At 37.5% G+C, this 21,606-nt stretch overlaps 1 protein-coding gene across 7 annotated transcripts in view; it reads left to right on the top strand.

Annotated features, from left to right (window-relative positions):
- The window catches only part of PIBF1 (progesterone immunomodulatory binding factor 1), a 126,003-nt gene that overhangs the window by 64,401 nt on the left and 39,996 nt on the right, over positions 1 to 21,606 (top strand). For all 7 annotated transcript variants that reach the window (XM_057424065.1, XM_057424064.1, XM_057424063.1 and 4 more), the window contains 3 exons: positions 14,535 to 14,700; positions 17,788 to 17,938; positions 21,018 to 21,108. In XM_057424065.1, the coding sequence (XP_057280048.1) occupies positions 14,535 to 14,700; positions 17,788 to 17,938; positions 21,018 to 21,108 (408 nt within the window). The remainder of the gene's footprint in view (positions 1 to 14,534; positions 14,701 to 17,787; positions 17,939 to 21,017; positions 21,109 to 21,606) is intronic.

Raw genomic sequence — 21,606 nt, forward strand, 5'->3', positions numbered from 1 at the left:
ATAGTCCCTAATGAAGAGTCCCTCTCCAGAATCCTTGTAAGCCCCCTTCAGATACTGGAAGGCTGCTATGAGGTCTCCACACAGCCTTCTCTTCTCCAGGCTGAACAGCCCCAACTTTCTCAGTCTGTCTTCATACAGGAGGTGCTCCAGTCCCCTGATCCTCCTTGTGGCCCTTCTCTGGACTTGTTCCAACAGTTCCATGTCCTTTTTATGTTGAGGAAGCCAGAACTGCACACAGTACTCTAAGTGAGGTCTCAGGAGAGCAGAGTAGAGGGGCAGGATCACGTCCTTCGACCTGCTGGTCATGCTCCTTTTGATGCATCCCAGGATACGGTTGGCTTTCTGGGCTTCAAGCGCACTGAAGCCGGGCCATGTTCATTTTCTCATCGACCAACACCTCCGAGTCCTTCTCCACAGGGCTGCTCAGAATCTCTTCTCTGCCCAACCTGTAGCTGTGCCTGGGATTGCTCTGACCCAGGTGTAGGACCTTGCACTTGGCATGGTTAAACTTCATGAGGTTGGCATCAGCCCACCTCACAATCGTGTCAAGGTCCCTCTGGATGGCATTCCTTCCCTCCAGGATATCAACCGAACCACACAACTTGGTGTCATCAGCGAACTTGCTGAGGGCACGCTCAATCCCACTGTCCATGTCAGGGACAAAGATGTTGAACAAGACCGGTTCCAACACCGATCCCTGAGGGACACCACTCGTTACTGGTCTCCAGCCGGACATTGAGCCATTGCCCACAACTCTTTGTGTGTGTCCATCCAGCCAGTTCTTTCTCCACCGAGTGGTCCATCCATCAAATTGATGTCTCTCCAATTTAGAGACAAGGATGTCGTGTGGGACAGTGTCGAACACTTTACACAAGTCCAGGTAGATGATGTCAACTGCTCTACCCCATCCATCTGTTCTGTAGGCCTATCTTAGAAGGCCACCAAATTGGTCAGGGCAGGATTTCCCCTTAGTGAAGCCATGCTGGCTGTCACCAAGCACCTTGTTGTTTTTCATGTGCCTTAGCATGCTTTCCAGGAGAATCTGCTCCAAGATTTTGCCAGGCACAAGGGTGAGACTGACTGGTCTGTAATTTCCCGGGTCATCCATTTTCCCCTTCTTGAAAATGGGGGTTATATTTCCTTTTTTCCAGTCGTCGAGAACTTCACCTGACTGCCATGATTTTTCAAATATGATGGCCAGTGGCTTTGCAACTTCATTTGCCAGCTCCTTTAGGACCCACGGATTTATTTCATCAGGTCCCATGGACTTGTGCACATTCAGGTTCTTAAGATGGTCTCAAACCAGATTCTCTCCTACAGTGGGCCTAGGGTCCAGTGTCTGCCTTCCAAGACTTGGGTGGTGTGGTCTTAGCATTTTCCAGTGAAGACTGAGGCAAAAAAGTCATTGAGAATCTCAGCCTTCTCAAAATCCAGGGTAGCCAGTTCTCCTGATAGGTTCTAGAGAGGGCCCATGTTGTCCCTAGTCTGTCTTATTTGCAGTGTAGCTGTAGAATCCCTTCCTGTCTTGTCTACAAGTCCCATGAGGAGAAAATCCCATAAGAAGAAACGTTTATTCTACAGTCTGCTACAAAAGAAAGGAAATTATTTCTCAGATGTTGTTATTCCAGGGATTATGATACTCAATATGAATAAATAATTGTTTAAATGGTAAGAGGGAATAGAAATAATGGGAGGAAAATGCAAAACCTAAGACAAAAATATGCAGGGAGGGAGAAGAGAGCTGGACATAATTAGAAGAAGCGGAGAAACAGAAAACTTGATTAGTCTATGAATTATAAGTTTACTAAAATAAATTTCAGTGCTTTTTGCTGTGGTCTCTCAGGAGCCAGATGACAGTTATATCACATCTAAGACTTGTTAGAAGTTAATCTTGAAACATATATTGCAGAGCCTGTTAATGTACCCTCTAATTTGTCAGTTCTGGCTTTATTTTCTTCTTTTCAAACCTGGATTTTATTTTTTTTTTCTTCTTTTTTAATTGCTTCCCACAACTCTTCTCAAATTAATAAATTCAGGAGTAGGAAAAGTAGAAAAGCTATATGAAAGCGAAGTGTCTGTCTAAAAATATTGTTAAACTTGTCAGACAACTGATAAAATACAGAAAAGTATGTTGTGAAAGCAGATGAGCTCAGAAGTGGAGACAGCTTGGAGTTAACTGACTATTTTTCAAAATAGTTACTGCATTTTTGAAGTATTTTCATTTTTCACATGTCTCAGCAGGTAATAGAGGATAATTTGGTAACTGAAGAATTTATTGGGATAGGCTGCTTTATAGAAGGAAAACATAGATTCATTCAACCTTTTCCTGCTTAGAAATGAAGAGAAATGAGATTGTTTCATTAGTGTCATAAACAGTTTGGTGATGTATCTATTCAGGACTCATTTGTTACTCTTCTTGAAGCTTTTAAGAGCATGCAGGTTATGACTGTAGCTCCTTTTGTTTTGGGCTGTAAGAATATCTTTCACACTCTCTTACACTATTGATGCTGTTTTCTAGGAACGTTTATCGTTCTTACAGTATCTTCAAAAGATTCTCTGGTAGATTTGAAGTACTTGTACCATTCAGGAAAACAGTTTTTAGAAGCAGTCTGTGTTTCATTTCTGGATTGACTGCACACAGATATCTACATCTTAATACCTGTAACAAACCAGCTAGTATACAACATTTTATTATTTGATAGTTGTCTCTAAAGGTGAACTGCAGTTGCTGAGCTTGGTTTTTAAGTCATATAAATGAAGACAGGTCTTCACGCTATCTCCTTTGTTTTCCTGTTAATGGTAATGTTAATGGGGTCCCAGCTGTTATCACTGTATGTCTTAGACTTGAAAGAAGACAGATCCAGTAATGCTCCCCTACCCACTGCTTAACTGTCAGTCATTATAGTATCTTCTAATTACGTAAGACCCATCTCTGCTAGCTGTTATCAGGTCTTTCCATCCTTTACTGTTCTAACAAAAACTTCTCTGAGCTGCCCAGTTGCTCTGAAGCATGCCTGATGGCGTGCAGGTGGCTTATTATAAGTTCCTTTGCATTCTGAAAGACAGATGGAAATCCATGTATTTTTCTGGTATCATACTTATAAAAGAACTGCTGAAAGTACAGTTAAAGTAGTATTTGGTATATGGTTTTTAATATTTGAATAGCTTTTATGTAGCATTCAAATGCATATAAGGAAATGCAAGTTGTGTTACTACACATCATTCTTGTCTTTTTGTAAGCAGCAGTGTACCCTGACAGCATCCTGCACTGTATTAGCAGGAGAATAGTCAACGTATCAAGGGGTTGTCCAGTCTGGGACATCTAATACGAGTAACACAATGATAAACTGGACTGAATTTTGTGCAGAACCACCGGAATGCTGAAGCACTTACCCCATGAGGACAGGCTGAGAAGAGGGTTTGTTCAATCTGGTCTTTGGGACAACCTAGTCTGATTTTTATAGCTGACGTTGCTCTGAGCAGGATGTTGTACTAGATACCCTGAAATCCTTTTCAACCTGAATTAATCAGTAATGTTGTTCTGCATTTGCATTGTTGGGATCTTATTTTAAGGGGTAATTTTAGGGGAAATAAATGGAGAAGTATGCAGCAATAAGCTGGCCTCTTGTATCTAGATTTTGTTTATTTCAAAAGTCACTGCAAACACCAAGGCCCTCCAGTACATTAATTCTTAAGGGAAAACTTGCTTTGCTGTCCATCATTGCTAACTCTAGCACACTGAGGAACATATCCTTGACAGATAACAAGGTATGCCTGTACTTTGAACTCTGCTTATCAGGAGATCAAACCTGTTACGTGTGATATAAAGGACATACCAATCATTTGCTAAAATACGGCAGTTTAAACCCTAACCTTATGACCTACTCCCCCAGACTTTCAGTGGGGAAAATGGAGGGGGAGTTGTTCATACAGTAGTTGCACATATCTCCTATTTCAGATGTCAGAGGAACTTTGCTTGATGGTTTCCCAGTTTGTCCTATCTCAAAAGACTTGTCCCTGCTTTCTCATTTCTCTCCCTGTCATTTTCTGGGAAGCTTCAGTGATGTCATTTTCTTTTTTTATTTTTTCCTTGCTGGTCCTCAGAAAAACTCCTTGTTCTCATCACTGTACAGAATAAAATTTTAGGTTTGATATTACTAGTTACATACAGTGAAATTTGTGGAATTAAGACCTTAAGTATTTGTATGTTCATTTCTGACTGGTTTAAGGAGGTACATGGCATTCCAAACATTTTTCTTCTGTTTGTAGCTACCTCTGTTTTTAGTACTTTTTAGATTTTGTTAAAAGGAGAGAGACATTCAGTATTGCTGTTGCCATAGAATAGGTAACAAATTTTGTCAACATGAACATCCAGAGAGTGTATTTCCTTAAATCATCTTCCTGATATGGTTTTAATTTGACCAATATGTGTATATCAGAAGTTTTCAGTAGCTTCTTTTCAGTATCTGCAGAGGTTTAAAGTTTGTGACTTCAGATATTTATAAGAAAAAAATAAGTAGTCAAAACGACTCCTAGCTTTAGCTTAGCAGGGATGATTTTATGATTTCAGTTTGGGTTTTGTGTGTATGTGTGTATATCTGTGTATGCACATGTGTATTTGGATGCAGTATTCTTTTTTAATGGTGATGGCACTAGTGTGGATTGATTAAATAAAGAAGGAGAAAAAAGTATTTTCCCTGGAGAGGATCTACGACATATTGGGAATATAAACTGTTTACCTCTAGACTTTCATGTAACTTTGGTAGTTATGTTGAGTTTATTTGATTATCAATCTTGCATTTGTTTCAGCTTTTTTTTTTTATTTTTCTTTTTAAGTGTTTTGTACCAAGGAAATTGCTGGCATTTTCTTCATTTGGGTCATTAAGTGTTACATATTCCTCACAGAGAAACCTTTCACAGTTACAATTCACATTAATTATATTCTATACCAATCAATATACATTGTTAGGGATAAGTCTGTCTACTGTTCCTTGACTTTTTGTTGATTTAGTATAAAATTCAGCTTTGTTAACATAGCAATTTTTGCAAGGACTGAAGTGAACCATGAAATAAAAATACATTTTAATAAAGTTAATGGTTTGAGATGCCATAATATGCACAGAATGTGTATCTAAAGACATAATGAGGTTTTAATAAATATACTTTGTGGGGTTTTCTCTTGGATTGTGCAGTAGACAAAGCCATATTGCAGAGCAGGGATCCTTTTCAATCTATCATCTGAAAGTGAACTTTTAAAAAAAATTTAAGTATTAATCTATTTGAGCAAAGATGTCATTTAGGCAATGAGAAATCTAATCATCTTCATTCTGCTGCTTGACCACATGTGTGTTCCACCCTCAGTTCATCATGTTTCTCATGCTTTCAAGATTTGACATATTATGTGCTAGTGCACACCAATGCCAGAGGTAGCTTTGTACAGTGTATTGAGGCTGTGCCAGAAACAATACAACTGTGCAGTGTCTTCTGACTGCTTTTGGCTTGATGTATAGCCGCTTTTGTTTGAATCCTTTAGCTTGGCTATGTTTTTCTCTTAGATTGTTGTCCTGTACTTAGGAGAATGCTATGAAATTATATACTTTGGTATATCTTCACTAGGTTTCAGAGAACTTAATAGCCTTTCTGTTTGAAAAAGAGAAATCTTTCTTTGGGGTTGTTTTGAAGTTTTATTCAAAGAATGTTGTGTGGTGATAATTTCCTATTTTTGGATTCACAAACCAGCTATCCCTATGCCTACATCTCCGGAAAAAAACTGATCTGATAGGTGTTCTCTGACCAACCGTGTATGCCGATGATTTCTATGTTTCTTTATTATACTGTTTTTCATAGATTTAGAATTCATCATCCCCAGAAGCATAAACGAGACTAAACATGTATTTTGACTAAGATGTATAGGCAAAGAGAAAAGCAGTTAACATTAGAATACTAAAAATTACTGGGGTTACTTTGGTCTTCTATTTATTTATCTAAAAAAAAAACAGTTTTTGGGGAGGAAAACCAGGAATTATCTTCCATTCCTTGTTATATGCTTATTAGTTTCTTCAGATCCTTTTTTTTCTTCTTAAGGATGCTGTTATTAGTAGCTCTATACTGATAAAGTTCAGTTAAATTTTTTGAATATATTTCATTGACTCAAATAACAAAAGAGTTAACTCCATCAAAATGCTGATCACTTTAATCACCTAATAACAGTCTAGGCAAGAGACTATGAGCAAACCAAGCATGCATCAGCAGCGTTGACAGAGTAGCAACCACATCCTGTTTCATTTAAAAGAAAATGACAGGAGTTGCTCATCCTCTTTACAGTAGCCCTAAAGTAAATGAGCACTTTCTGGAAGTGGAAGGCTGGATTCAGAGCTCCAGGATTAAATTCTCATGACTGAAATACAACTCCCAAACACAGGCTAGGCTAGGCTAGGCTGAAGCCGTCTCTACCATTACTGTTGAAGCTGTGTCTCGGTGCAGGAGAGAATCTTAAATTTTCAGAATCATAGTCAAATAAAAGGAAGCATAATTTCATAGTCCAGAGACAAGGAAACAAAGATGTATTTCAGTCACTGCCGTCAGCATGATTTAGCAGATATATCTAAAGCAGCCTCATCTGTTGTAATGTTGATTCTTCTGATTCCTAAAGGAGATTGAACACCCGTCATTGTAATTAGGTCACTGTAGCTGTCCTAGTGGAAAAAAACCCACAAAGATAAGCAGCTACCTTTATAGTAATTCATCAAGATGTGCCTTTCATATGTATATTCTACAACCCCACCTTTACTTTGCTCTTTACTAGTCATATTACAAGTTAGTGAGATCTGAGCAACCACTAACTTGTTTCTTTCTCTGGCATAAGGCACAAAAATAACATGGGAAGTCTGCATGTTCTCATCAGAGACTACAGGGAAGAGTGTCGCATCTGGTGTACACTAGGCATTAGTCTGGTTAGGGCAGAAAGAATACATGGGTTCTACATACTGAAGAGCTCCACTTACTGCATAGGTAATTTTGGGTTTAGGTGTCCTGAAAGCACAGGTAGTGTGAAACAGCTGTTTATCTTGCTGAATCAGTTTGTTTGGCACTAGCACTTCCTACAGACTGCAAAACAGTTTGTGGAAGTGTTGCCTCCAAGGAAGCTGTTTTGACAGAATGAGGATCAGAGGCCAATACATAACAAATGCTTAAAATGCTGCAAAACACAAAAATCTGCTTTGAAGCAAGCAGCTTTAAACAAAGCTTCTAAGCTTTCTCTCTCAAACAGATCTTAGTAACCACATGTGAAAGAACTGCATGTTTAATTACTTGATACGAAGCAAATGCAACATCTGGCAAGAGCTTGCATGTTAAATCGTGTTTACCCTTTAGAATTTAAAGTATATGTTTCTGGATTTTTTTTTTTTTAATAAGAATCTAAAACAGGAATACTGTGCTGAAAAAAGTCCCAGCATGTCCTTTGTGGAAGACAAATTTTAAACTATTTCAGCAAACAATTTCTTTATCGTTTAAACAATTTATTGATGGCACACTTCATCTTCTGTTTAATCATTATCCTCAGAGGTTTTCTTTTTTTTCTGTTGGAGGTATTTAAATTCATTGTTACTAAGCAATCTTTTATTTTAGTCCAGATTAGAAATAATTTAACATATTTGATAGACATTGATGAAACAATAAATGGTAAAAAAGACTGAAAATGATCGTAAAGTTAGTGTAACAATCTCCATAAAACACATGTATTTAATTGAAGAACAACAGGTTTTTTGCCCATTTTGTAGTAAATATTAAAACAGATTTTCAGTTTATGAAACCAGCCAGATCCATGACTCATCAGACTTATGTTCAGTGTTTCGGAAGATGAGCAATGAAAGGATTTGAAGCTAAGGATCAGCGTTCCTGCGTTTTCAGTTACTTAGTGGCTAGTGTGTGAACTCAATTCATGGGAATGTTTTAATTGCTCAGAAACAGGCCAACCTGCTTTTAGTACTGAGGATCAAAAAGAGAACCAGTGAAAACGAGATCCTTTGAGTGCTATGTAAGACTGGAGTCTCACAGTATGCTACATGTATGGATGGAGCATGCCCAGTATGTAACATGCCTTATATTAATTTACGTTTATCTAGACTGCTGTTACTCCTCCTGTGACTCCAAGTGACACAATGAAGAGTAAAGAAAATTCTGTTCTGTACTTTCATGCTTAATTTGGGGCTGTTTGGAAGTAGGGAGCCTTAACAGTCAGACTCAGTTGCAGAAGGTGAGGAAGCTGAACCGGGATTTGATCCTCATATTGAAAGAAGTATGGGTAGGATTTGATGAAGGATGCCCAGCTCTGAGGGTGATACAGGAACAGAGAGAAAGGAAACCAGCAGATGGAGAGTAGGGCTATAAGATTGGAATGGAAGCTGAATAGGCCAGGAATACAGGTGAGAAGAAAGACAGATGCCCCGAGTAAAAGGAATTAAAAGAGAAATTTAGTCTGGCACTGGGAACAGAGGGGGAGGAGGGCAGGAACATTAGAGTACATATTGGGGCTGGAAGTAGGAGGTTTGCAATAGGACAGTTTAGGGAGGAAATGTCTGTAGCATTTGGGTTTCTCTGCAAGTTAGGCACTGAACCAAAGCAAAGACATTTGTATAAATAGGAGAGTATATTGTAATTACTCTAAATATCTTAGATCCGGAACTGACCCATCTATAGCGTCAGGATGATTTCAGAACTTAAGGGTTTTTTTTTCATTTTTAAACTTGAAAATGTTTAAAGTATATATGAAAAAGCTTTAGGTTAATATAATCATGTTTGCAAAATGAAAAAGAGGTGGTTTTTTTTTTAATTTTGGTAGGATTTCCTTCACAAGATGTTATTTGTATTTACTAATTGGCATTCTTTCCTATTAATAAGCTTAATGGTGGGATTTGTGGGTTCTTGAATGCAAAAATTGTCTTCTAATTTACTTTATTGTTCAGTTACACTTTTGAGGAGTACTGCTTGGGTTTTGTCAATGAGATCGACAATGGTAAAAAAAAAGTATTTCTGTTAGGTAAAAATGGATTAGGGTTACTATCTCAGTACTTACAGAATGCTTATAAAAAGTTGAATATGTTATGTAAATCACACTTTACACACAAATATGATAACAATCTGAATATCAGTACTAAACTAATAAATGAAATAATAAATAGAATTAATTAAATAGAATTAAACTTAGCTAGAGGTATTAAAGATAAAAGGAAGGGATTCTACAGGTATGTAGCAAATAAAAAAACACACTAGGGAGAATGTAGGCCCCCTCAGGAAGCTCTCAGGAGAACTGGCTACACAGGATTTGGAGAAGGCTGAGGTTCTGAATGACTTCTTTGCCTAAGTCTTCACTGGCAAAGGTTCTGACCACACCACCCAAGTCTTGGAAGGCAGACACAGGGATTGTGAGAATGAAGAAGACCCTAGGCCCACTGTAGGAGAGGATCAGGTTCGAGATCATCTTAGGAACGTGAATGCGCACAAGTCCATGGGACCTGATGGAATCCATCTGTGGGTCCTGAAGGAGCTGGCAAATGAAGCTGCTAAGCCACTGGCCATCATATTTGAAAAATCATGGCAGTCAGGTGAAGTTCCCGAGGACTGGAAAAAGGGAAATATAACCCCCATTTTCAAGAAGGGGAAAATGGATGACCCGGGGAATTACAGACCAGTCAGTCTCACCTCTGTGCCTGGCAAAATCTTGGAGCAGATTCTCCTGGAAGGCATGCTAAAGCACATGAAAATCAACAAGGTGCTTGGTGACAGCCAGCATGGCTTCACTAAGGGGAAATCCTGCCTGACCAATTTGGTGGCCTTCTATGATGAGGCTACAGAACTGATGGACAGGGGTAGAGCAGTTGATGTCATCTACCTGGACTTGTGTAAAGCGTTCGACACTGTCCCACATGACATCCTTGTCTCTAAATTGGAGAGCCATCAATTTGATGGATGGACCACTCAGTGGATAAAGAACTGGCTGGATGGCCACACACAAAGAGTTGTGGGCAATGGCTCAATGTCTGGCTGGAGACCAGTAACGAGTGGTGTCCCTCAGGGATCGGTGTTGGGACCGGTCTTGTTCAACATCTTCGTCGCTGACAGGGACAGTGGGATTGAGCGTGCCCTCAGCAAGTTCGCTGATGACACCAAGTTGTGTGGTTCGGTTGATACCCTGGAGGGAAGGAATGCCATCCAGAGGGACCTTGACACGCTTGTGAGGTGGGCTGATGCCAACCTCATGAAGTTTAACCATGCCAAGTGCAAGGTCCTACACCTGGGTCAGAGCAATCCCAGGCACAGCTACAGGTTGGGCAGAGAAAAGATTGAGAGCAGCCCTGTGGAGAAGGACTCGGGGGTGTTGGTCGATGAGAAAACGAACATGGCCCGGCTTCAGTGTGCGCTTGAAGCCCAGAAAGCCAACCGCATCCTGGGCTGCATTAAAAGGAGGGTGACCAGCAGGTTGAAGGAGGTGATCCTGCCCCTCTGCTCTTGTGAGACCTCACTTAGAGTACTGTGTGCAGTTCTGGTGTCCTCAACATAAAAAGGACATGGAACTGTTGGAACAAGTCCAGAGAAGGGCCACAAGGATGATCAGGCGACTGGAGCACCTCCCGTATGAAGACAGGCTGAGGAAGTTGGGGCTGTTCAGCCTGGAGAAGAGAAGGCTACGTGGAGACCTCATAGGAGAGGGACTCTTCATTAGAAACTGTAGTGATAGGACAAGTGGTAACGGGTTCAAACTTAAACAGGGGAAGTTTATATTGGATATAAGGAAGAAATTCTTTCCTGTGAGGGTGGTGAGGCACTGGAATAGGTTGCCCAGGGAGGTTGTGAATGCTCCATCCCTGGCAGTGTTCAAGGCCAGGTTGGACGAGGCCTTGGGTGATACGATTTAGCGTAAGGTGTCCCTGCCCACGGCAGGGGGGCTGTAAGTAGATGATCTTAAGGTCCTTTCCAATCCTAATTATTCTATGATTCTATGATTATGCTGTGCTGGATGTGGTCTGTAGTTACTTCATTCAAAAAAACACTTGCCTGCCATACTTCAGTATACAGATTAATACCTGATTTTACCATGAAATCTTTCAGTTTACTCTCACTGTATGCACATTTTGAAAAGTTGTTATATCGTTTCCACCATTTGCAAAACCACATTCCTCTGATTAAAAAAAAATCTTAATACCATCCTTGCAAGCCAGAGTTTAAGTCCCTCTCTGAATATTCTCTCTTCTACTTCAGAAGTAACCTTTTTGGTAACTGTTGGGCTGCTCTGTTCTAGCAAAATTCAGGTATTATTGACTGGTCATCCTAACAGCACAGAGGCATAATGAAATTGAGACCTCGTTCCAGATTATTCTTACATGTAGCCTTTTTCCATTTTTTTCCTTAGCTCAATCTGTAATTTCTTTTTCATTCAGAACCCTCATTTTTCTGTGAGACAAAAACCTCTACTCTTTCATTGTATCAAGCTTGCTAAAATTCCTTGGTGGAGAAAAATCCATATTCTTCCATAATAGTAATATTAAAGCATGGAGTGGTTTTGTTTTCTTTTGTTTTCCCTTACAGACCATCTAGGCAGATTAAGGAATGTATTTTGACATTGTGTTACATGATTCTGTACACACACGCACACACATTTGTGCTGAAATAGTAGCCATGAAACCAGAGATACTATCTGACCAAGTAAAAGCAAGTATGACACAAAAACTATGAATGTTGATACAGTGGGGGAGTTACTAATAAGCTCAGCTGTATACTAAAGTCAAAAGAAAACTGACCCTTCATAACCTTACCCATGCTAAACAGGTCATGCACATGTAAGCTTCTTCAGATTTCCAAACTAAAGTCGACAAAGTTTTTCTGAAGTTACTGCTCGTGATTGGATTGATAAGCTCACTCTGGAAACACCTGATTGAGTAGATTTACAAAATCATCAGAGAACTATGGACTCTTCCAGAAAGTATAGAAAATAGGTCCAGAGAAGCATGCTTGGCCTATGTTTATGCATGTGTCTAGTGTGTAAATTCTGTACAGAACAGGCCATTGAACCTCAGACTAATTTAGGGTCTGAAGCTGTGTACAAGAAGGCATTGCTGTTTATTTTGTGTAAAGGAGGAAGATACGAATATGTTGTTGACAGTCAATAAATACTACTTTTAGATAAATTTCTTTTGTGTGTGGCATTGCACATCAGTTGGCTGGATGACATGTATCTTTGTGAGGACTTACTCGTTTTGGAACAGAGCAGTCTTCCCAGGATTGTAAACAATGTGTACAACAGAACAGATTTAGTGTCATGTCTGCAGCCAGTCATTTGCAGAGTGTGGAGAATGTGAGAGTGCTGAAACTATTCTTGTGTGGTAAAATAAAAATAGAAACATACAGTCAGGGAGCAGTGATGAAATACTTTTAAGTATCAGCACTTGAAAAGCATCCTCAAGCAAAATTGACAGCAGTACTCAATAACCTGATAGATAATTGGCATTTAGCAGTTTGAGTGCAGTAACTGTTTGAAAACAAATATTGAAAAAGAAAACTCTTGTAAAAAGAGCGACCTTTTCCTGAGCTCAGTAGGCAGAATTTCCAATGTCTGCTCATGCAGCCTGTGTGGGAACAATCTCATTCATGCATTGGACTGTTTACTCATACACGGATGTCTACAGAGTGAGTATAAAAGGCATCATAATGACACCTGTTTGTTCCGTTTCAGTTAATTCCACCAAAAATTGCTTCCTCTTTCTGCCTTAGAAACATTCCTACATCTGAAATCCTCGGGGAAATACTTGAAGTAATCCCTTTGCTTTTGTTAAACACTCTCAATCCCACCTAAAGATCAGGTGCTAAATAGGATGGAATTGTGGTTGTTGCAACTGCTATTTGACAAATGTCAGCTAACAGCAGTGCTGGGTTGGAGTAAAGGTTTATCTGCAGTTCTGACAATCTGTAGTTAAGTGACTTCTGTGTGAGAAGTACCATCTTGCATTTTATAGTTGTCAAAAGATTTCTCTACTTCAAGTTTGTAAAGTATCCTCTTGAGTAAGTGTTAATTTTTAGCAGCCACAGTGTCTTATTTGGAGAAGGACTTCTATTTGTTTTCATTCTGCATCTGCTAGCTTTATTAGATGTCTTCTTATTCATCTACTGGAAGATACAATTAATTCCTATTCTCATTTTTCATGCCCCTCATGATGTTAGAGGCCTCTCTTCTTCCTTGTCCTTATGCCATCTCTTTTCCGAGCTGTAGAGCCCTAGCTTGCTTAAGCAGTTTCATCCTCACAGTGTAAATATATAAGCGCATGCTGTTGCTGGTTATCAAAGGTGATCCTTGTTACCCTTCCCTGATGCTTTATGAGTTTTATTAAATTCCTTGTGAGATGAGGTACTAGAAAGGTCATCAGCATTTGGTGTGCAGGCAACAGCATGGAATTGTGATGTGGTGATTTCTGTATTTTTTCTGTTGCTTTCACATTAATTACCAAAATACTGGGTTTGACCGTTATTTAAAACAGAGTAAAAGTTTTCATGGATTTATCTAGCATAACCCCAGGATCTCACTTGTGAATGAAAGCAGTCAGCTAGGAGCTCATCCTTATATGTATATGGTTAGGATCATTTTTACAACCTGTGATTTACTTTGCATCTATTTCCTCTGAATTATTTAATGCTAAGATTCATACGGCTTTCTTCTTTTCTTCAAATCACCCTCATTTTCTGATGTCCAGTAATTTAGTATTCTATCAACAAACTTTTTTACCACTCTTCTTTGAGATTGCCTGTTAATTGTAATGAGTACAATGAATGAAGTCCACTTCTAAGTGAAATATTATTTATCTGTCACCTATAATTACCTGATAGTGATATTCTAAAAAATATACTTAATCTCTGATTTTTGAGAAGGACCTTGGTTCTGTGGAAATTAATGCACCAATGAGGTCTGACATTTCTTCATATATTTGGATACGGGAAAAAGCAGTGTAGCTGGTATCTGTGATATCCCAAAGGGATATCCCAAGGGATGCACTAATATCACTTTTCCCTATCATGTGTAACACATGATGGTGAAGACAGGAGATGGCATCTCCTTAGTATCTCTCCCATGAAAAGACTTCAGGTGCATCCATTTGTGCACCAAGAAGGAGATTTACGCTGATCTGATGTGTTTAAAAAATAAGGCATAATGTAAGGTTGTTGCCATTTCATTGTGCATTAACCACATATTCAGAAAAGTCATGGACGGAGTTTTCCACATACTGTGTTATGTTGTTATAATAGTATTGAATTTTCAAATGTTTCAAATACAGGTTACAATAGTTACATAGATAAGCATACTAACACCTATTAAAGTCTTAGAAATACTGTATAACTTCTGAAATTTATACCTGTAATGGACAGAACTAGCATATGTTCTAAGCTTGGAGTTTTGAATCATCATAACCTTTTTTTTTTCCTTCCCCCCCCTGCCCCCCCCCCACTCCCCTTTTCTTCCCCCCTTTTTTTTTCTTTTTTTCTTTTAGGTATAGACAAATGCAGCTTGGCACAGAAAGCAAAGTAGCTGAACTTCTTCACCAAAGTAAGTTAAAATCCTTTGAAACTGAACATGTACAACTCATGCAACAAGAAACAGCTAAGAATCTTTCACAGTGCCAAATGGAATGTGAAAAATACCAGAGAAAACTGGAGGTATGTTATATAAAGAGACACTTTAAGGACCATCACGTAGTTGTTTTCAATTAGAGTGTAAAATGGAAAAGCGTGGGGAAAAAATGGAAAAGTACGTACATGGCTGAAGGAGTATCCCCACCAAATTCTGCTGAAGCAGAATCTAATAATGAAGCTTAAGTTTGACCAGTTCAATGGAAAACAAGACTTAGGGGAGAGGAAGAAAGCAAAACAATTTCTCATGGAGAGATGTTGAAGGCAGCACCTCATTCACATGAGATACATATATGCTTGTATCATAAAACTGCTTATATCAGTCTTTGTGATTATTGTAGGGAAAGAATACGGTGAATTCAGTGTCATTACTAAAAGCTAAAATTTGCAATAGCATTATTGTATAATAAAAATGTTTTTTTAATTGATATACAATTCTGGAACAGATCTTTACTAGCTAAAAAAGTCAAGGAGAGCATGGTGTGTAAGCGTTGAAAACACCTAACATTGCTAATCTTATCGTGGTGGGTTGACCTTTGGCAGCTGCCAGCCAGCCACCCAGCCATGCTCTCATTCCACCTCCTCAAGAGGATGGGGTGTAAATAAGCTGAAAAAGCTTGTCGGTTGATGTAAAGATACAGAGATCACTTAGCTATTCCCATCATGAGCAAAACAGACTTGACCTGGGGAAAATTAACTTCACTTATTACCAATTGACATAGATTTGGATGGGGAGAAACAAAGAGGAAAACTAAAACACCTTTCCCCACCCCTTTCTCTTCTCAGTTTAATTTCCCTCCTTCATTTTTGACTCTTCAGCCTTTCCCTCCCCAAACAACACAGGAAGGGATGGGGACTGAGGATTGGGTCTATCTGTAACAGCTTCTCTCTGCCACTTCTTCCTCCTCACACTTGTATCCTGCTCCAGTGTGTTAATCCGCTGAGGGCGTCAGCCTCATTCAGGAGAAAATCTGCTCCTACTTGGGCTTTCCAGAGGTTGAAGTTCCTCCAGGGCAGGTGCCACTGCTTTGGCATGGGATCCTCCATGGGCTGTAGAGTTGAATGACTTGGACCCTTCTATCTCTATAAGCTTAGAATTTATTATCTTTCAAACATGTGCTTTCAAAAATGTGTCATATCCTGTTCACCTGTTTTAGTATTGGAAGGGTGTCCAGTATTTAGCAGAGCAAACTTACTTTAAAACCAAATACTTCACCTGTGCAAAGTTAGTCTCAGAATTATATCACTGAGTCCAATTTTTGAGATTTAAATGAGATTGGCAGTATGCATGTCTTAAACAAATGTCAGGATGCAAACTGGACAGGACGAAATAAAAACCTTTTTTTCAAAGTGCCAGCTACGGCAGCCTTTGTTTTTCTGTGAAAGGATGCTGTTCTTAAAGTCCCTGCATTTCTAGTTCTGAACCTGCCTAGGGTGTTTATGAAAAGGAATTAAAGTGAAAATAGAATAGAGAGTTCTAGATAAAATGTAATTTCTTGTTTTATCTGTATTGGGACATTCAGATCCTGCCTGATGAGGTTAGTTGTCATGAGTGCTGGGAGTGCCAGTTTTGCTAGACTTTGATGTTGCTAAACAGAATTTTAATTGCACAGACATGTCTAAACTTTGATAAGATAGTTTAATCTGAGTTATATTTCCACTTTCTTTGTGGATATTCATTTGATCTTGTAGCATCTTGTATATTTGGCATTCAGTTCTACTAACACTTCTTGCACTTCTTTTCTCTAAAGAGACACTTTGAAACCAGTGCTCTTTCATTAAGAAATGTTCTTGCAGAATTTAAGTATTTGGTGTCTGAAGCTTTTACTTTTATTCCTTTTGACTGAACTCTTAATTTTTGATTTTCCTTTCTTATATATCATTGATATATATATATGTATATATCAATGCACTAAGAAGATTTTTCTTACTCTTCTAATAGGATATTGATCTTAATAGTGTAGTTACTAGTAACTTGTGGCTCAGCTACAGTGGCTTTGTGAAGCAACTCTTGGTTTTATTTTGATTTCAGGAAAGTTTCTCTTCTTATGCATGGTAAAATTAGGAAACAGGTAATTTATATGTTGCCAAATTTTAACCTATACATTTTCGTCTATGACACTACACTAATCTTTTCATATTTGAGTGGCTTGATTCTCTAAGCATTCTGCATTCTTTGGTATTTTTGACAGAGATTCTGGTATTACTGCTGTATACAATATGCATATATTTCTGATCTTAAGATCTATATTCAGCTGTCATCTTGAATGTTTGGGATTTACATTTGGGAAGTTAGTATCAGACCTAGCTACAGCACTGCTTGGTTATTACCAGAACTTTACCTGTTCTGGTGGGAATTTTTCTACAAAGCATATAGATTACTTACTTACCAAGAATTTCCTTATTCCAGTTGGATTTCTCATATTTTTGTTGTCAATGCTCTTTGCTATTTTCAAGCACTATATCAAGCTTTAGTTCTTATAAAGACCTTTAGAGCTTCTGTTTCTGAATATGTGCTTTTTCTTTTAAGCTCAGTGGATTGCTATTTACATTAGTCCTGTATCTTAATAGCATTAGTCCTAAATCTTAATAGCAATAAGGCATATTACCTTTCAGTACTGAGTAATATTATTGAATCGTAAGTAAAGAAAGAATTTTAAGTAAATAATTAGAATCTTGTATGTCTTAAATACCAAATTTTTATATTCATGTATTTACCTTCTGTAAAGGACTCTTCATTTTTTAAATAGATAACTGATATGTGAATCTAGTTAAAACAATAAGAATAAATGCATTTACACTCTTTGACTGCTGTTACAGTGCTTTTCCTAATTCTCCTTTAAAATTCTTGTAGCTTCTTCAAGAGAGAGATTATTAGAATTACTGAGGCCTTAGGAGATAGGCATAAGTGATATGACCTGAGAGTGTACTCTGTGCAAGATAATATAGTTAAAAAAATAACTGCTTTTTAAAGTATTTAAATCTTTCCTGTGCAAAAGTTTCATCAAAGATTTAGTATCATACTGCTAAGCATTTTACATGTATTACATTTTGCCTGTTTCATAAATAGCTGTAATACTGACTCCCTGATCTCTCCATTATTCATTCTCACAGGTGCTTACTAAAGAATATTATAGTCTTCAGTCTTCTAGTGAAACACGCATTACTGAGCTTCAGACACAGAATTCTGAGTTGCAAGCAAGGCTCAATACTTACGAAAAACTTGAAAAAGAGCTTGATGAGATAATACTGCAGACAGCAGAAAGTAAGTTCTATCACAAATTATGTTGTGTCTGTAGGTGTTTCTGGCATTATGACAAGATGTCTTGTTTCTCATGGCATTTGGAAAGTATTACAGTGCTTGTCATTCTCCCTCCTTATGCCTGAAAATTAAGATGCAGTGACTATTTTGACAGAAAATATGAATGATGGGTTTCTAAATGGATTTGTAAATATGTATTAAATGAACTTGAATGAAGACATATAGATATTAAAAATCATCCTTGTCTTTCTTTTTTCCTCATCTCTCATTTCCTTATTCAAATGATCTGTTATAATTAGATACGTTTTTTAGGTTTTCCCTATTATTTAAGTATATTTCAAGTATCAGGAAACTCTCATTGTTGACAGACAATTGCATGCTTCATAATACAGTGCAGTGGTTAATATGAATTTTTGAATGAATTGGGGAGAAATAAAAGCTCTTGCTGGTGTTGAATTAATAGCAATTAGACATTGAGTAGTTGCTTTTGTCAGATGGATTAAACCCTGGATTAAATTCAGTCCTGATTACTCTTGAAAATTTTTTTTTCTCTGCTTGGCAAATTTCTGTGAAGTCTCTATTCATTTGATTCTCAGCCTAAATAAATCCACAAAGCAAATAATTTCTGATTTGAAACTAAGACTCTAATCTTGAAGTCTTTTAACCTGAGTGTAAACAGGGTAGGGCATTTTAAGATTTCAAACTAATTCATGTAATTTCTTGTCCCTTTTTTTTCTTTGCTTCTCAAAAAAATTAATAACAATTTATAAATAATGTTTTCCAGGTAGAAGATAATTGCATAAGCTCTGTATATAAAAAGTAGTGTAGAGCAAATTATGTATTACTGGGATGCAGTGAAGTCTGGGTATCATTAGTAATTAGACTGCACATACTTTATTAATTTTGTGCACTGCAGCTTGGACTTGTTAGAATAGCATAACTACCCAAAGATCTCAGTCTGACCATAAGCATGTTTGCTATATACAAGCTTATGTTATAGTTGGTAACGTTTTTTGAAGTGTGTGTACATAAATTTGCCTAAAGAGTATTTATGTATTAATACAGAATTTTGTGGACCTTACCTTAATTTTTTCCAAGGAGGAGGTAGAGTTCAGAATACAGAGGTTTTATTTATACTGATTTGCATTTTTCTTATGTATAGTAGGATATCAGTTTGTTACAGAACTAAATTGTTCTTAACAATTAAGTATGTATTTTAATTACAATTTATATTCTAAGCTACAGAATATGACTTAAATTAAAAGTTTCCAAATGTACTATTCTGTTAAAATATTACTTCGTTTTCTGATTTTGTTGGAGTGAAAAGGAAGTTGAACTATATAATATTATTTTTTTCTGCTAAGTAGTGTAAAAAACTGTTGTTAAAAAGTGTCCCCTAACTTGTAAAATGTGTATTTTACACCACAAAGTTAGGCGAAGAGCTTGAAAAGACATGAGAGAAGCACATACTGAAACAGAGCATTACTTTGGCTTGGTATCTTCAACAGTTACAAATTTGTGTTTGTCTTCATGATCTGACATTTACATGGACACTACTGACAGATATGAATTTATAGGGCAGAATCTTACTGACATTTTTGAGGCACACAACACTGAATTTGTAACCAAAAGTAAGGATTATGACAAAGGCAGGTTAAATTATTTTTTATGTTTTTCTGAACCAGAGGTGTTTAAGGCACTGGAGAATTCCCCATTATAACTAAGCCTTGAAAATCTGAAGTTCTGGTGCCTTTGTACTGCCACATCGGTGAACTTTTTTCTGTCATACTTACCAGAACTGTTTTTTGTGTAACTAGATATGTGACTTATCACAAGTGCTCTACTAGAGACTTTGTTCTTTCTAAATGTTTTTTAAGGATCCTTGTTTAAAATAGCATTAAAAGGGTATCAGACAAGTGAGGAAGCTAGAGCATTGTGCAAGTTGTTGAGAGAAGGGATTTCTGATTTTGAGGCACTTGAGCATTAGGAAGGCTGAGTCAGATAGGACTATCACGTCAATTCCTCAATTTGTTTCTCATGTTCCCAGCTACTTGATTCATCAAAGCTGTTGTGTGGTGCCTGGGCTGGTGCTCCCTTGTGCTCCTTCCTTCACACCCTTGCCGCTGCCCCCTTATTATTATTCTCCTCCTTTTCCCCTTTCTCTCTGTCCCTCTCTCTCTGCCCCTGCCTACCTAACACGCACACTTCATTTTTCTGTTGTTTTTTTCTCCCCTCTTGCCCGCTTTATCTTACAGGAGAGAGGAAACCTGAATTACATGAGCTGAAATACTAAAATCTGTGCATGTTTGAGTCTTGCTGCTACTGGGATTTCTTTTCAAAGCAGTCCCAATGTGTTTTGAATCCTTAGAAATATGTTTTCAGAAATCAGTCATTTATTGAGAGAGAGATAAATTTGAATGTTTTTACTTTGCACAAGCATAAGATTCTCATTGCCTTTCTCTGAAGATGGATATGGCATTTGTTTCCTTTCAGGTTATCAGAAATTTCTGATCACCACAGTCTTTCATAAATTATAGTCAGCAGCCTCATAATGCCATCAGCTCCCTCAGCAACCTCAGATGTGCATGTGACCCTTCTGGTCCCATGGACTTGTTTATATCCAGTTGGCTTAAGCACTCGCTAATTTTATCTTCTACTTCCACGTGTATGCACAGAAAATGGATTCTTTAGGAGAAAAAGTCCTGAGCAACCTAACCCTGTACTGCTGAATGAAACCTATACTATTAGTATGTATTTTGTGACTATACCAATAGAATGAATATTCAAGGACACTGAACTTTTGTCTTTTACTTTCATATTGCATAAGTCTTATATTAATCAGAAAACAAAAAAAAAGTGAAAAGCCTGCCACTGTTGTAAGAAATTAATTTATGGCACTGTGTTGATGCTAACTGTGAACAAAATTGTTCCACTCAAGTCCAGGTTACAACAACTGAAAATCTAGCTTCTAGAAAAATGTCTGTCTGTGTGTGTAATTATGAATAGAATTGCTTATAAGTTTATAAGTTCTTGCACTGTAATTATGTTCTTAAATTGTACCTTTCTGCAAATTTTTTTACAGTGGAAGATAAAGTTGAAGCTGAAAGGGTTCTCTTCTCATATGGGTATGGCGCTAATGTTCCTACAACTGCCAAAAGACGACTAAAGCAAAGGTAAAAAGTGCCTCCTGAATTTACTTCTTCAAGATAAAGTAAATTAAAATAGATGCATTATATTTTGTCTTAGAATCCAGCCAGTTTAATTAACATAAAGAGGGTTTTTAGTTACTTAAGTTTACAGGAATAGAATGAAGACTAGGACCTGTTAATGTGGCATATGCATATGAATGATCATATACATACTTTTCTAGGTCATCTAAAGATTTTTTTTCATTGCCTTTTCAGAAGGATGAATTTTAGTTGTATAAAACTAAACAGCTGTAAAAACAGACTTGTTACATTGTTCACATTTATATAATAATATATCAAATAAGGTTTTAATATCCTAAAACTGATTGTATGTAGTTGTAACAAAACCACATCTGTCAGTATATTAGGAAGGCCAAGGTTTCACAGCATCACTATTTCATCTTTACAAATACAGGATCTGATTCCAGTTATATTTATTCAGTTTACCTATACCATTTGGTCAATAGATGAAAACGATGTGTA

This window comes from Pezoporus wallicus, unplaced genomic scaffold (assembly GCF_028554395.1).
Source record: "Pezoporus wallicus isolate ANWC-B61680 ecotype Strahan unplaced genomic scaffold, APGP_CSIRO_Pwel_v1 contig_16, whole genome shotgun sequence".
In the NCBI taxonomy this organism is placed as follows: Eukaryota; Metazoa; Chordata; class Aves; order Psittaciformes; family Psittacidae; genus Pezoporus; species Pezoporus wallicus.